This window comes from Schistocerca nitens, chromosome 9 (assembly GCF_023898315.1).
Source record: "Schistocerca nitens isolate TAMUIC-IGC-003100 chromosome 9, iqSchNite1.1, whole genome shotgun sequence".
NCBI classification, from domain to species: Eukaryota; Metazoa; Arthropoda; class Insecta; order Orthoptera; family Acrididae; genus Schistocerca; species Schistocerca nitens.
Genome location: NC_064622.1, coordinates 297,776,850 through 297,789,870, shown reverse-complemented (window position 1 = coordinate 297,789,870; position 13,021 = coordinate 297,776,850). Strand labels below are relative to the sequence as shown.

The 13,021-nt window shown below is 44.7% G+C and overlaps 1 protein-coding gene across 1 annotated transcript in view; it reads right to left on the bottom strand.

Annotated features, from left to right (window-relative positions):
* The window catches only part of LOC126204436 (uncharacterized), a 384,821-nt gene that overhangs the window by 300,299 nt on the left and 71,501 nt on the right, over positions 1–13,021 (bottom strand). Inside the window, exon 2 of the mRNA XM_049938825.1 lies at positions 10,915–11,037. Coding sequence (XP_049794782.1) covers positions 10,915–11,031 — 117 coding nt within the window. The 5' untranslated portion in view covers positions 11,032–11,037. The remainder of the gene's footprint in view (positions 1–10,914; positions 11,038–13,021) is intronic.

The following is a 13,021-nucleotide window of genomic DNA, read 5'->3' as shown; positions in this document are numbered from 1 at the left end:
TTTTTTTCTCCGGACTCGAAAGAGATAGAAACATGAGCATTGTTTTAAAATGAGGCTGCGTTCATTGTCAATACGTCCCAGAGATGGCAGCACCGTCCGGCAGATGGAATTTTACCGCCAGCGGCGAGAATGAGAACTGTTTTAAATACTTAAAATGGCGACGTCTTCCTTACTTGAACAGCGTGCAATCATTCGTTTTCTGAATTTGCGTGGTGTGAAACCAACTGAAATTCATCGACAGTTGAAGGAGACATGTGGTGATGGAGTTATGGATGTGTCGAAAGTGCGTTCGTGGGTGCGACAGTTTAATGAAGGCAGAACATCGTGTGACAACAAACCGAAACAACCTCGGGCTCGCACAAGCCGGTCTGACGACATGATTGAGAAACTGGAGAGAATTGTTTTGGGGGATCGCCGAATGACTGTTGAACAGATCGCCTCCGGAGTTGGCATTTCTGTGGGTTCTGTGCACACAATCCTGCATGACGACCTGAAAATACGAAAAGTGTCATCCAGGTGGGTGCCACGAATGCTGACGGACGACCACACGGCTGCCCGTGTGGCATGTTGCCAAGCAATGTTGACGCGCAACGACAGCATGAATGGGACTTTCTTTTCATCTGTTGTGACAATGAATGAGACGTGGATGCCATTTTTCAATGCAGAAACAAAGCGCCAGTCAGCTCAATGGAAGCACACAGATTCACCGCCACCAAAAACATTTCGGGTAACCGCCAGTGCTGAAAAAATGATGGTGTCCATGTTCTGGGACAGCGAGGGCGTAATCCTTATCCATTGCGTTCCAAAGGGCACTACGGTAACAGGTGTATCCTACGAAAATGTTTTGAAGAACAAATTCCTTCCTGCACTGCAACAAAAACGTCCGGGAAGGGCTGCGCGTGTGTTGTTTCACCAAGACAATGCACCCGCACATCGAGCTAACGTTACGCAACAGTTTCTTCGTGATAACTTTGAAGTGATTCCTCATGCTCCCTACTCACCTGACCTGGCTCCTAGTGACTTTTGGCTTTTTCCAACAATGAAAGACACTCTCCTTCGCCGGACATTCACCAGCCGTGCTGCTATTGCCTCAGCGATTTTCCAGTGGTCAAAACAGACTCCTAAAGAAGCCTTCGCCGCTGTCATGGAATCGTGGCGTCAGCGTTGTGAAAAATGTGTACGTCTGCAGGGCGATTACGTCGAGAAGTAACGCCAGTTTCATCGATTTCGGGTGAGAAGTTAATTAGAAAACAAATCGGAGGCCTTAGAACTTGAATGCACCTCGTATAAGGGGCGATCAGAAAGTTTCCGTTCGAAGACCGTACAGTCCACAATCTGTATGCCAATCAAGCAGAATCGCCGTGGGCAATGAGGCAACGATCTCACCAACGAACCAGGTTGAAGACACCTGTTCGAGGAAACACCGTGTTCTGCTACGTAAAGAAGTTCGTAACTGCCTGCTCCATAGCCCGGTACGACAGGAATCGTCGACCCTCCACGACCTTTTTTAAGGGACCGAAGGCGTGATAACTGGGTGTGGAGAGATCAGGGTTCAGGGCAAGTTCTCGAGTGTCTCCCATTTGAACTGGCGTAACGTATGCGTTACATTTGCGACATGGGGACGTGAGTTGTTATGAAGCAGCAGCACTATTGCACAACGCTGGTTTTCGACGGGCATGATGGCCCATGCACATTCTTCATTCCTACCTTCATGCATACGGGTGTTTGTCTTTCGGCAGGCAAGAAAATAAGAACACGTTGTTCCTATTTGGACGCATTTGGTAAGACAGGTAAGGTCGAAAAGACACGAATGCTACCACCAATCACTTGCCTAAACGTTGGTGCTTCTAGACCCGCATCGGAGCCGCGCTATGTTGCATATATGCTGCAGCAACGTCCTCAAATGAAAGTTTTTGATCACCCCTTACAACTAGCATGAGTCAGTTTACAGAAACAAAGGTAGGTACAGTAGACCAGCGACACCATGTTGCCCACACGAAATAAGAAGCACGAGTGGATTTTCAACACACTTGGGCAAGAATTTGATGACAGGAATCGCGCAGGTGTTGTAAATCGTGGGAAAATCGTAATACCCGATTTTTTTTAATGTCCACGAAACAGACACTACCAGATAAAAAACAAATCAGTCACTAACGATAAAAGGGCAGCTACAGTAGTTCGGTGAGATTTTTTACTATGTATCTCAATGTACCGATTCCAAAACAAAATGCGCTCTGTTGTGCTCCAATTCAGCCAGAGTATATGGTCAATAATTTTCCACGACTTCCTATCGATTATTGTTTAACATTACCCAATATTGCATTAATCAGGCGTAATATGTACTTGCTTACATCAATTAAGATAGAATTGCGATAATTCCACAAGAGTAGAGCATGTAAGAGCCTCTCACTACTGCGCAGAGGTCGCTATTGATGGTTATCCTCCCTCTTAACGGTCCGCAGATTGTCACCTTAACATGGCCTTGGTCAGCTCCGAGATAAACTAGCCTTCTTTCTGAAGCCACGTTTCAAAAATAGGCGACGATTGCGTACGCGAGCTTTACGTCTAGACTCGCAAGCCTACAAACCTCAGCGCCGTTAACCGTGGCCTCTGAATCAAAAATACCTCGGGCTCTGCTTCTGTGACTGGCGGCTCCAAAGGGATGGCCAGTGAGAGGAACAGCGTCACACGTGGCCACGGCGTAAAATTAAACTGGCAACGTCACACATTACGTGGCACCGCACAAGCATCACCACGAAATATGGCATCGCGTAGTAAAGCTGCTCTCAGCGATTTACACCTACAGCTGCGCAGGAGCTGTACAGCCACAACCACCAATAAATTTCCGTCGCTAAACTTTCAGAACAATAAATCAGTAATTAATGGTAGATTATTTTATTGCAAAGCAGTATCTTTAATCCTTGTTTCACAAACTTGTTACCGTATCGTAGTGCTATATTCATTAAGCGTTTCCTTTCATGTTGAAACCGGTAACACGGCAAATGTGATGGATTACAGATATTGCAGGGAAAACCGCATATGTTCTAAATGTAGTTGACTTTTCATAATTTTAATATTATATTGTAAAATGTTATTTTACACTGAATATTTTCAACCTAAACTGTAGCTTTGGTTTCTGCATACGTTCCGCAAAACAATTGTTTTATGTATGATTATTTTTTCAGATAAAACGCACACGATAACTTACAATTTTTAAAAGATTTTTTCGTTCCGGACAGAGAAGATCACCTCTCGTCGCAAAGTTGATGTGGCCCTTAGTGCACTGCAGACATCTGCTTAACAACGAAGGCGCTATACGTCAGTCAATCGCAAAACGTTAGACGCTGGGGTTCCTGCGTGGCATACGCTCACAGGTATTGGTAACAACGGGATCCAAATGTAATGAACTTCCTGTTGCAAGAATTTCTCTATCTCTTCCATACGGCTTATATCAGATGTAAGTAAGTTTCATTTCATCCCACATGACTCTCCATCATACTATTACAGACTACGAGAAGGCTGTTTTTCCGTTTCAACGAAATTCGTGCTTACAGAGCTCAATAGGCAGTCTAATGTCCACAATTATCAACTAAATCTTGGACAGCTTCGATAGTGTTACATCAAAAGGAAAGAAAATGTAAAATTAAAAAAAAAGAGTTAAACAAGATACTGTTTTTGTAAAACTGTTTTCTGCAATCTCGGAAGAGACTTTTACGTCACTATACTGGTGTGATGGCGGACTAAGCATCAAATGGTTCAAATGGCTCTGAGCACTATGGGACTTAACATCTGAGGTCATCAGTCCCCTAGAACTTAGAACTACTTAAACCTAACTAACCTAAGGACATCACACACATCCATGCCGAGGCAGGATTCGAACCTTCGACCGTAGCGGTCGCGCGGTTCCAGACTAGCGCCTAGAACCGCTCGGCCAACCCGGCCGGCTGGACTAAGCATCAAGAGATCTTATCAGACCAAGCAAGGGTTTGGGCACGAAGCTAGGCGCACTGTGAAGTGTACTGGTATAGAAGGTTTCCCAGGGGGAATGATCAATACTCAGCGATACGACAGGAACGACGATTCGAAACAAAAACGTCCAGTTAACATAGGCTCCAAAATGCATACCTTAAGAGCTGCGAGCACTTTTTCATCTTCGCTAATATGAAACAAATGTCTCCTGTTCAACAATTGCTCATAGCTCTTAAAGTATTCGGTTTAGAGCCATTTACTAGATCTTTTTGGCTTCGAATAACCATTTCTCTCCAGACCCGGATCCACTATATTTCCGAATGGAGCAAAAACTCGACAGAGGCGCTCCTCCTCTCCCTCGATCATTTCAGATTGGACGTAAAAATAAAAAAAAAAAAAAAAACAGTTGTTCAAAAATGTGTTCATTTTGTAGAGCACATCTTTCTGAAGAGTTCGATATACAGAGTCCGCCAGAAAAATGTATAAACTCTTTGTCAGGCTCTATCGAGATATCGGTATTGTCTTTCAACTTGAGTTACGAGTGTGCTCTGTTGGCTCACATATATTATTACTTTCATCTCGGTGTTGAGAAAACAATATGGCTGGAGCACGCTTGACGTTCGAGCAACGAGAATGTATTGTGAAGTGGTTTTTCAAGTTTGATAATACCGTTGAAGTACGTCAGTGGACGCGGGAGTTTGAAACAGAACCGCCAACCAGCCTAACAAACGCATCAGTGAAAAGTCTGAATTGCATGGAACGATTTGCGATATTCACAAAGGAAGATCAGGAAGACAGCGTACCGCTACAAGTCCTGCTTCGTCGGCTCTCGTGTTGGAACCGTTTGTTAATTCTCCACGGAAGTCTACTATGCTCTATGCACGTAAAGTGTGGGTTAGCAGTACAAGTGTACAAAGAATTTTAAAAGCTGTAAAGTGGGAACTTCACATTCCGTGATTATTGCACGCGATTAATGACGACGATACTGATCGCCGAATCCAGTTTTGCGAATGGTATCAGCAAATCTCAACTGATGAACAATTTGTGACTAAGATAGGGTAGAATGACTAGGCACAATTTAAACGTAATGGAAACGTGAATCGGCGTAACAGTGTGTACTGGGCACCGAAAAATCCGCATGTTTATGTGGATAAAGCGGTCAATCTACCAGGGGTTCATGTGTGGACTATCATTTTTGGGCTTAGTAGGACCCTTTTTCTTTGATGCTACTGTCACTGGAGAAGTGTACCTGGAAGTGTTACGTACAACAATTTTGCCAGATATACGTGCGCTTTATGGAGCTGATGAAAAGGTCTTCTACCAACAGGACGGGGCGTCACCACACTACCAACTAGCCGTACGAGCTTTCCTGGATGACAATTTTTCGGAGCATTGGATTGGACGAAGTGGGCCCATGAGTTCCCTCCACGGTCGCCAGATCTGACACCTGTGAGCACATAAACTCTTCAGAAAATTCGCACTCTATTTTCTAATATCTAATAACTTTCTATTTTGTGCGACACAAAATTAAACGTAAGAAACACAAAAGCAGTAAAATCGAGAGACAAGCCAGACAGTACGCATTTCTTCAATCCTTAGGCCCCAGTATTTTTTTTTCTTTCTAATCTTGCTACAGTTTTACTCTGCGTGCTTTCCTTTCTGCGAAATAATCTACTACCTCATTTAAGTTTGTCAAACATTTTGTTACATGAAAAATCAAAATGTCGTTGTCTAACACTGAAAAGGCAGTTAATACGAATAGTGCCCAAGACTGGTGTGGTTTGCCGGCCGCTTGTGGCCGAGCGGTTCTGGCGCTACAGTCTGGAACCGCGCGACCGCTACGGTCGCAGGTTCGAATCCTGCCTCGGGCATGGATGTGTGTGTTGTCCTTAGGTTAGTTAGGTTTAAGTAGTTCTAAGTTCTAGGGGACTTATGACCTCAGCAGTTGAGTCCCATAGTGCTCAGAGCCATTTGAACCATTTTTTGAACTGGTGTGGTTTCTCGATTTGATCACGTCTACTTTGTCACTGTCTGCTAGATAAAACGAAATAGGCCTTTCTAATATTGCAGAAACTAACACGCCAAATAAGCGAAACTGTTTTGGCACAAATTGTCATTTTACCTACCTCATCTACATAAATAACACGACAAAATATAATTCAGGAAGTACCAATATCAAATGCCTATTAGACCTACTACAAGCAAAAAGTTTTACCTTAGGAAATAGTTTCACATTTCATTCATATGCTCCAGTTCCTCAAGCAGGAGATCGAACCGTAGTAGTAGTACTAAATTTTTATATAAATCTGGAATCGTCATAGTCCTGCAAACTGTGTGATGTCCCCGTTTCTCAGTTTCTTCTCCTTCATCGTTCTCGCAAACAAATATGTCATCACTAATTCTGTAACTACTCCGGCCATTGTGAAAACTTTCTTTCCGGTTAACTTCGCTAACAAAGCGGGAATCACCAATTTAGTTATCCTGCGTTAGAACTTAGGCGGCTGCTGAACGGGGACTGTACAACTGGCCCTTAGTAATGTGGCGATCTGGCAAAAATTTTCTGTCAAAATTTCATTTTCTTGGATACGCAGAGACGATAATATGGAATCTTACTTACCTGTTACACATGTTAGTCGTTTGTTTCCATTCTGGTGGTCTGGATCTATGGATTTCGCTAGTAATTATAACAAAGCTTATCATTCGCAGACTCAATCAACCACATAAATAAGCACGTACAAGATGCACGCATCCAAAAATCACTTTATGACTTGTTCATGTATCAGTTTAGAATGTGCTCAAAAACCAACAGGGATGCGTTTCAAAATCATATGGACAATTGATAGACCAACGTGCGCTGCATGCTATAATCCGTTCATCATAAGAATAAATCTGATGTAAACATTACGCTATGTATTCTTCCGCGTTTGCTTGAATCTCATTGGATTTCGTTTCACGTGTCGCAGAAGCCGAGCTGTGACCAGTACGGTCAAGTATGATCATAAGGATAAGTTTTATGCTGTGTTACACGAACATAGACTGAGCGGGGCAACAGCTCTACCAGCGCATTAAATTTGGACAGCACTGGCCAGCTAGCGGTCCAACTAAATTGCAATGATGTGAGCAGTTGCAGTTCAGACGTAAAAAGAGACGAGCAAAGAAACTATATAGTTTCGGATGTCATTTAACTTTTAAGGAGAACCACATAATATTCGGAGAAATTCCAGCACTACCGCGCGCTTCTTAAGTGACCAGACGGAAAGCATGAAATGCACTAGTACTCACCTGACAAAGTATTCTAATTACAAACAAGAGTGATGAAAATTTCTAACTTAAACATAGGTTAACTTTTCTGAGCGAGTTGTGAGTAGTGCAAAAGCATACTGGAGAGATTTCACAGTGCTGTTGAGTACTGAAGCCATTGTAGGTATTAGTTACAGTCAGTAGTCTGTTAATCTCTTCGCTCATTCCAGAATGAGATTTTCACTCTGCAGCGGAGTGTGCGCTGATATGAAACTTCCTGGCAGATTAAAACTGTGTGACCGACCGAGACTCGAACTCGGGACCTTTCCCTTTCGCGGGCAAGTGCTCTACCATCTGAACTACCGAAGCACGACTCACGCCCGGTACTCACAGCTTTACTTCTGCCAGTATCTCGTCTCCTACCTTCCAAACTTTACAGAAGCTCTCCTGCTTGCCCGCGAAAGGCAAAGGTCCCGAGTTCGAGTCTCGGTTGGGCACACAGTTTTAATCTGCCAGGAAGTTTCATATCTTCGTTCCTTCCTTATCCGAATCCGAGAAATAAATTTCAGTTCTGGAAGTGTTGCCTGCTACGTTGATAAGCCTATCAACAACAGACTCCGCGAAGCCAATCAGGCGCCGCATTTTCTCTTCTTTTATCACGAGCCGTTCTATATCCTGTCAGCGTTAGGCAGTGACGTGGGAAAACTGCGTGCGTTAGTTCCAGCACGACTGGCAGCTTTAACAGTCTTGTTACTTCGCGGGCCAAATCTCGCAGCTTGGCTCCAGATCACTTCTGTTGGGTTTATATTGTAATGTTGCAGTGACAAATGTAAAAATGCAGTATTTGTATGGTGTGCTCGATGCTGTGAAAATGATTGTTTTTCATGAAACTTCCTGGCAGATTAAAACTGTGTGCCGGACCGAGACTCTAACTTGGGACCTTTGCCTTTCGCGGGCAAGTGCTCTACCATCTGAGCTACCCAAGCACGACTCACGCCCCGTCCCCACAGCCCTACAGAGATACTGGCAGAAGTAGGGCTGTGGGGACGTGTAAACCCACCATAAATGGCGCGCGGCAGTAACAATGTTTTGAGAAAACGCATTACAGAGACATCCACGTTCAAAGGTGTTACTTGTGTGTACTAATGAATGAGAAAATAATTTTAGCCTACGGAAACGCAATTATTCAATAATTTGTTGAGGCTGGCAGTGTACGCAAACAGAACACACATGACACGACGTCTTCAGAAGATCGACAAGACGGGTGAGGGCGGGAAAGAGTGAGGCATAGCTGGCAAGCAAAACTTTACAAGCCACGGCTACGTGACGTGTACCGATCACAAAAATGAACCGAGACTCAGCACGGCATTGACAACGTAAGGGCAGAAACATTTTAAAAATGTTACTTACATGTGCCATAGATTCTACATTGTAATGACCTGCGATTTTTGTCATTCTAGAGTGGGTGAAACTAATTTTATATCCATTGTAAAGTGGCAAATCAATGCCAGTATGCCTCCATTTGCCTTGCTTGTCCAGATGTCTGTTGTGACATTAAAAAAAATTACGTTTTGTAAGAGCTTTCTCTTACTTTTTATCTTCTCATATAGTTTTCAAATCAGTGAGCACTTAAGAGCGGTTTTATCTGGTAACTCATATCTGCTGTCTACGGCATGAACAAATTTTTTCAAACCTTGATGGTCGGCAGTTCTGTACGGCAGCATATCGATAGCAATCATTTGTGCATGAAGAGCATCAGGTTCTCTCTTTACTTTTGGACTGGCGTCGTAGAACTGACTTAACGTTAATTCTTAATAGAGCTTCTCAATTTTTTTGGTTGCACCTCTTGCACTTCATCTAGCTCACTAGTTGATCCCTCACACTTTTCACCATACTTTCTTTTTAGGTGGTCTCTTACTTATATTCCACGAATGTTTGAATTCTCTACTGCAGACAGTTAACTTCACAAACTATTATTCCCCACTTTCTTGAAAAAATCCAGACAGACGATGTATTTTTAAGATTCTTTTCAGAACAATGAAAAAGTATTTATGCACTTATCACACACACAAAGCAAGCTTAGATGCGCGGGATTTCCTCGGCCTATAGACAGCCAGTGACGCGCGAAAAGTACTGATCGTTTCATGTCGGCAACACTTCGTGGCGACTGTGCTCTGACTCTGTTGCCAACGACAGCTATTCAACAGCTGTGGCACTGTAGTTCCGTGACGAAGAATAATCCCCTGGCTGTGTCGGGTTCAAATAACGAAATGAGTGGCGAAGAAACCATTGTTGGCACACTGTCACCTCCTACGATACCCCGAAGAGCTACACCATTGTTAATCAGATCTCAGAATGCTGTAAACTCGAAAAAAAGTAAAAACAATGGTGAGATAATTCACCCGCTACACAAGTTTCAAACAAGAGGTTTCATCATTAACGGGCAGGAGCTAAGAAATATCTACAGGATTAGGAGTTTTTATAGAAACATTCCCGGACATTCACCAACTCTTGGCAAGAGGAGGTTAGTTTTGTCTCATACGTTGTAACCTTCATATTTCGCCCGATTGACTTATGAATATGCATTGCAGTACTGGGAAAGCAGATAGCATGTAAATGCAGCTGTACATTTTAATGATTATGTGCAGCCACCATACAAATAGAAACCATTACACTCGACAGGCTGTGCTTTTACTATATTCAATTTTGCGGGAACTGGTGCTTTCTTGAAGGAACAAGCGCCGGCCGCGGTGGCCGAGCGGGTCTAGGGGCTTTAGTCCGGAACCGCGCGGCTGCTACGGTCGCAGATTCGAATCCTGCCTCGGGCATGGATGTGTGTGATGTCCTTAGGTTAGTTAGGTTTAAGTAGTTCTCAGTTCTAGGGCACTGATGTCCTCAGATGTTAAATCCCGTAGTGCTCAGAGCCATTTGAAGGAACAAGCTCCGCTAATCGAACAGAACACAGGTAACCAACTTACGAAGGATATTTCTCAGAAACAGAAGAGGGTAATAGCGAGAGTGTTTAATTAATAACGATGATAAATAATATTTCTTTTAAAATGCATTATGCAGTACAATTGCAAACGCTTAACAAATCTTTAAAATTTCATTTTTTCTTCTACTAACTGCGATGTATTAAAACAGCCTTATTTACATTCGTATTCCTTGTTACAAGTATGTATGATCATACATCTGAAGATGACAATCTGTATCATGCGCATTGGTAAATCCATGTTATTTACCGTAAGTATCTGTTCGGTATGAGATGCGCACGACTGTGGGTTGTCATCACTGGAAGACAAACAAGAAAATTCCCTCTCTCACGTCCCCTCCCCCACAGCGGTCAATCTATTAACAACATAGTATATAAATAGCGTTGAGTGGTTGAGGCGCCGCCATATTTGATGTTGACTATATACCAGCATGCAATCTATTTTCCCTCTGCACTCTACACGCCATGGATGCAATACGATCAGACAATTTTTCGTGCGTCTATTAAAGAAGAACTACATTATAAACTGTTTGACTATAGATAGTTAAACCGGTTTTCCGATCTTTTAGACATCGATTAATCGATATTTTATCGATGTTTAAGTAACACTATCCTGCACATCCCCCCCCCCACCCCACACACGCACACGCACACGCACACGCAGAGAGAGAGAGAGAGAGAGAGAGAGAGAGAGAGAGAGAGAGAGCGCTTACCTTGTGCGAGCGGCGACCGTCGATGGCGACGATGAAGCCAACGCCACACGCATCTTTTTCGTTAACAGGATCGTACAGGCCATCTTTGGGCGGCAGCGACCAGGGATCCAGGGACATCAGGACCTGCGACACACAATGAATCCTCAAATTACCATTTAGATCGGTTTCAACTGGCCGCTGGCAGCGACCGAAAGATAACGAGGAGAAATATGGAATAAAGATTGGCATACTCTCGTCGAACTGAATTATAACAGTTATTAACCAGTTAGGAGAGAGAGGAAAGCGACGAACCATGGAAGTGATTTTTTTGGTAAATACATAGTGATGTAGCGTATATACTCTCCATGAGTGAATACTGAAACATTTTCGCCGCCGACGTCTCTCAAGAATACTGAGGTGAACTAGAAACTACTGTAAAGTGCCGTGATATGAATGCAAAATGTTTAAAATTTATGTATACGAATTAATGTACCGCGCAAGTTTTGCGTGGCTTTAACGAATTCCATTACAAGTTCGTAAATTGCTGCTATGCACGAAAGTGGACGTAACCGGAATGCAAAATAAAATTAAAAAAAAAAAATCAGGAAAAATACACTCCTGGAAATTGAAATAAGAACACCGTGAATTCATTGTCCCAGGAAGGGGAAACTTTATTGACACATTCCTGGGGTCAGATACATCACATGATCACACTGACAGACCCACAGGCACATAGACACAGGCAACAGAGCATGCACAATGTCGGCACTAGTACAGTGTATATCCACCTTTCGCAGCAATGCAGGCTGCTATTCTCCCATGGAGATGATCGTAGAGATGCTGGATGTAGTCCTGTGGAACGGCTTGCCATGCCATTTCCACCTGGCGCCTCAGTTGGACCAGCGTTCGTGCTGGACGTGCAGACCGCGTGAGACGACGCTTCATCCAGTCCCAAACATGCTCAATGGGGGACAGATCCGGAGATCTTGCTGGCCAGGGTAGTTGACTTACACCTTCTAGAGCACGTTGGGTGGCACGGGATACATGCGGACGTGCATTGTCCTGTTGGAACAGCAAGTTCCCTTGCCGGTCTAGGAATGGTAGAACGATGGGTTCGATGACGGTTTGGATGTACCGTGCACTATTCAGTGTCCCCTCGACGATCACCAGTGGTGTACGGCCAGTGTAGGAGATCGTTCCCCACACCATGATGCCGGGTGTTGGCCCTGTGTGCCTCGGTCGTATGCAGTCCTGATTGTGGCGCTCACCTGCACGGCGCCAAACACGCATACGACCATCATTGGCACCAAGGCAGAAGCGACTCTCATCGCTGAAGACGACACGTCTCCATTCGTCCCTCCATTCACGCCCGTCGCGACACCACTGGAGGCGGGCTGCACGATGTTGGGGCGTGAGCGGAAGACGGCCTAACGGTGTGCGGGACCGTAGCCCAGCTTCATGGAGACGGTTGCGAATGGTCCTCGCCGATACCCCAGGAGCAACAGTGTCCCTAATTTGCTGGGAAGTGGCGGTGCGGTCCCCTACGGCACTGCGTAGGATCCTACGGTCTTGGCGTGCATCCGTGCGTCGCTGCGGTCCGGTCCCAGGTCGACGGGCACGTGCACCTTCCGCCGACCACTGGCGACAACATCGATGTACTGTGGAGACCTCACGCCCCACGTGTTGAGCAATTCGGCGGTACGTCCACCCGGCCTCCCGCATGCCCACTATACGCCCTCGCTCAAAGTCCGTCAACTGCACATACGGTTCACGTCCACGCTGTCGCGGCATGCTACCAGTGTTAAAGACTGCGATGGAGCTCCGTATGCGACGGCAAACTGGCTGACACTGACGGCGGCGGTGCACAAATGCTGCGCAGCTAGCGCCATTCGACGGCCAACACCGCGGTTCCTGGTGTGTCCGCTGTGCCGTGCGTGTGATCATTGCTTGTACAGCCCTCTCGCAGTGTCCGGAGCAAGTATGGTGGGTCTGACACACCGGTGTCAATGTGTTCTTTTTTCCATTTCCAGGAGTGTACGATGGTATTCTGTTAAAACATTACGAGATAAATGTATGGACTGCCACAATTATCAAATGTACAGGAATAATAGTATGACATGAAATGCGC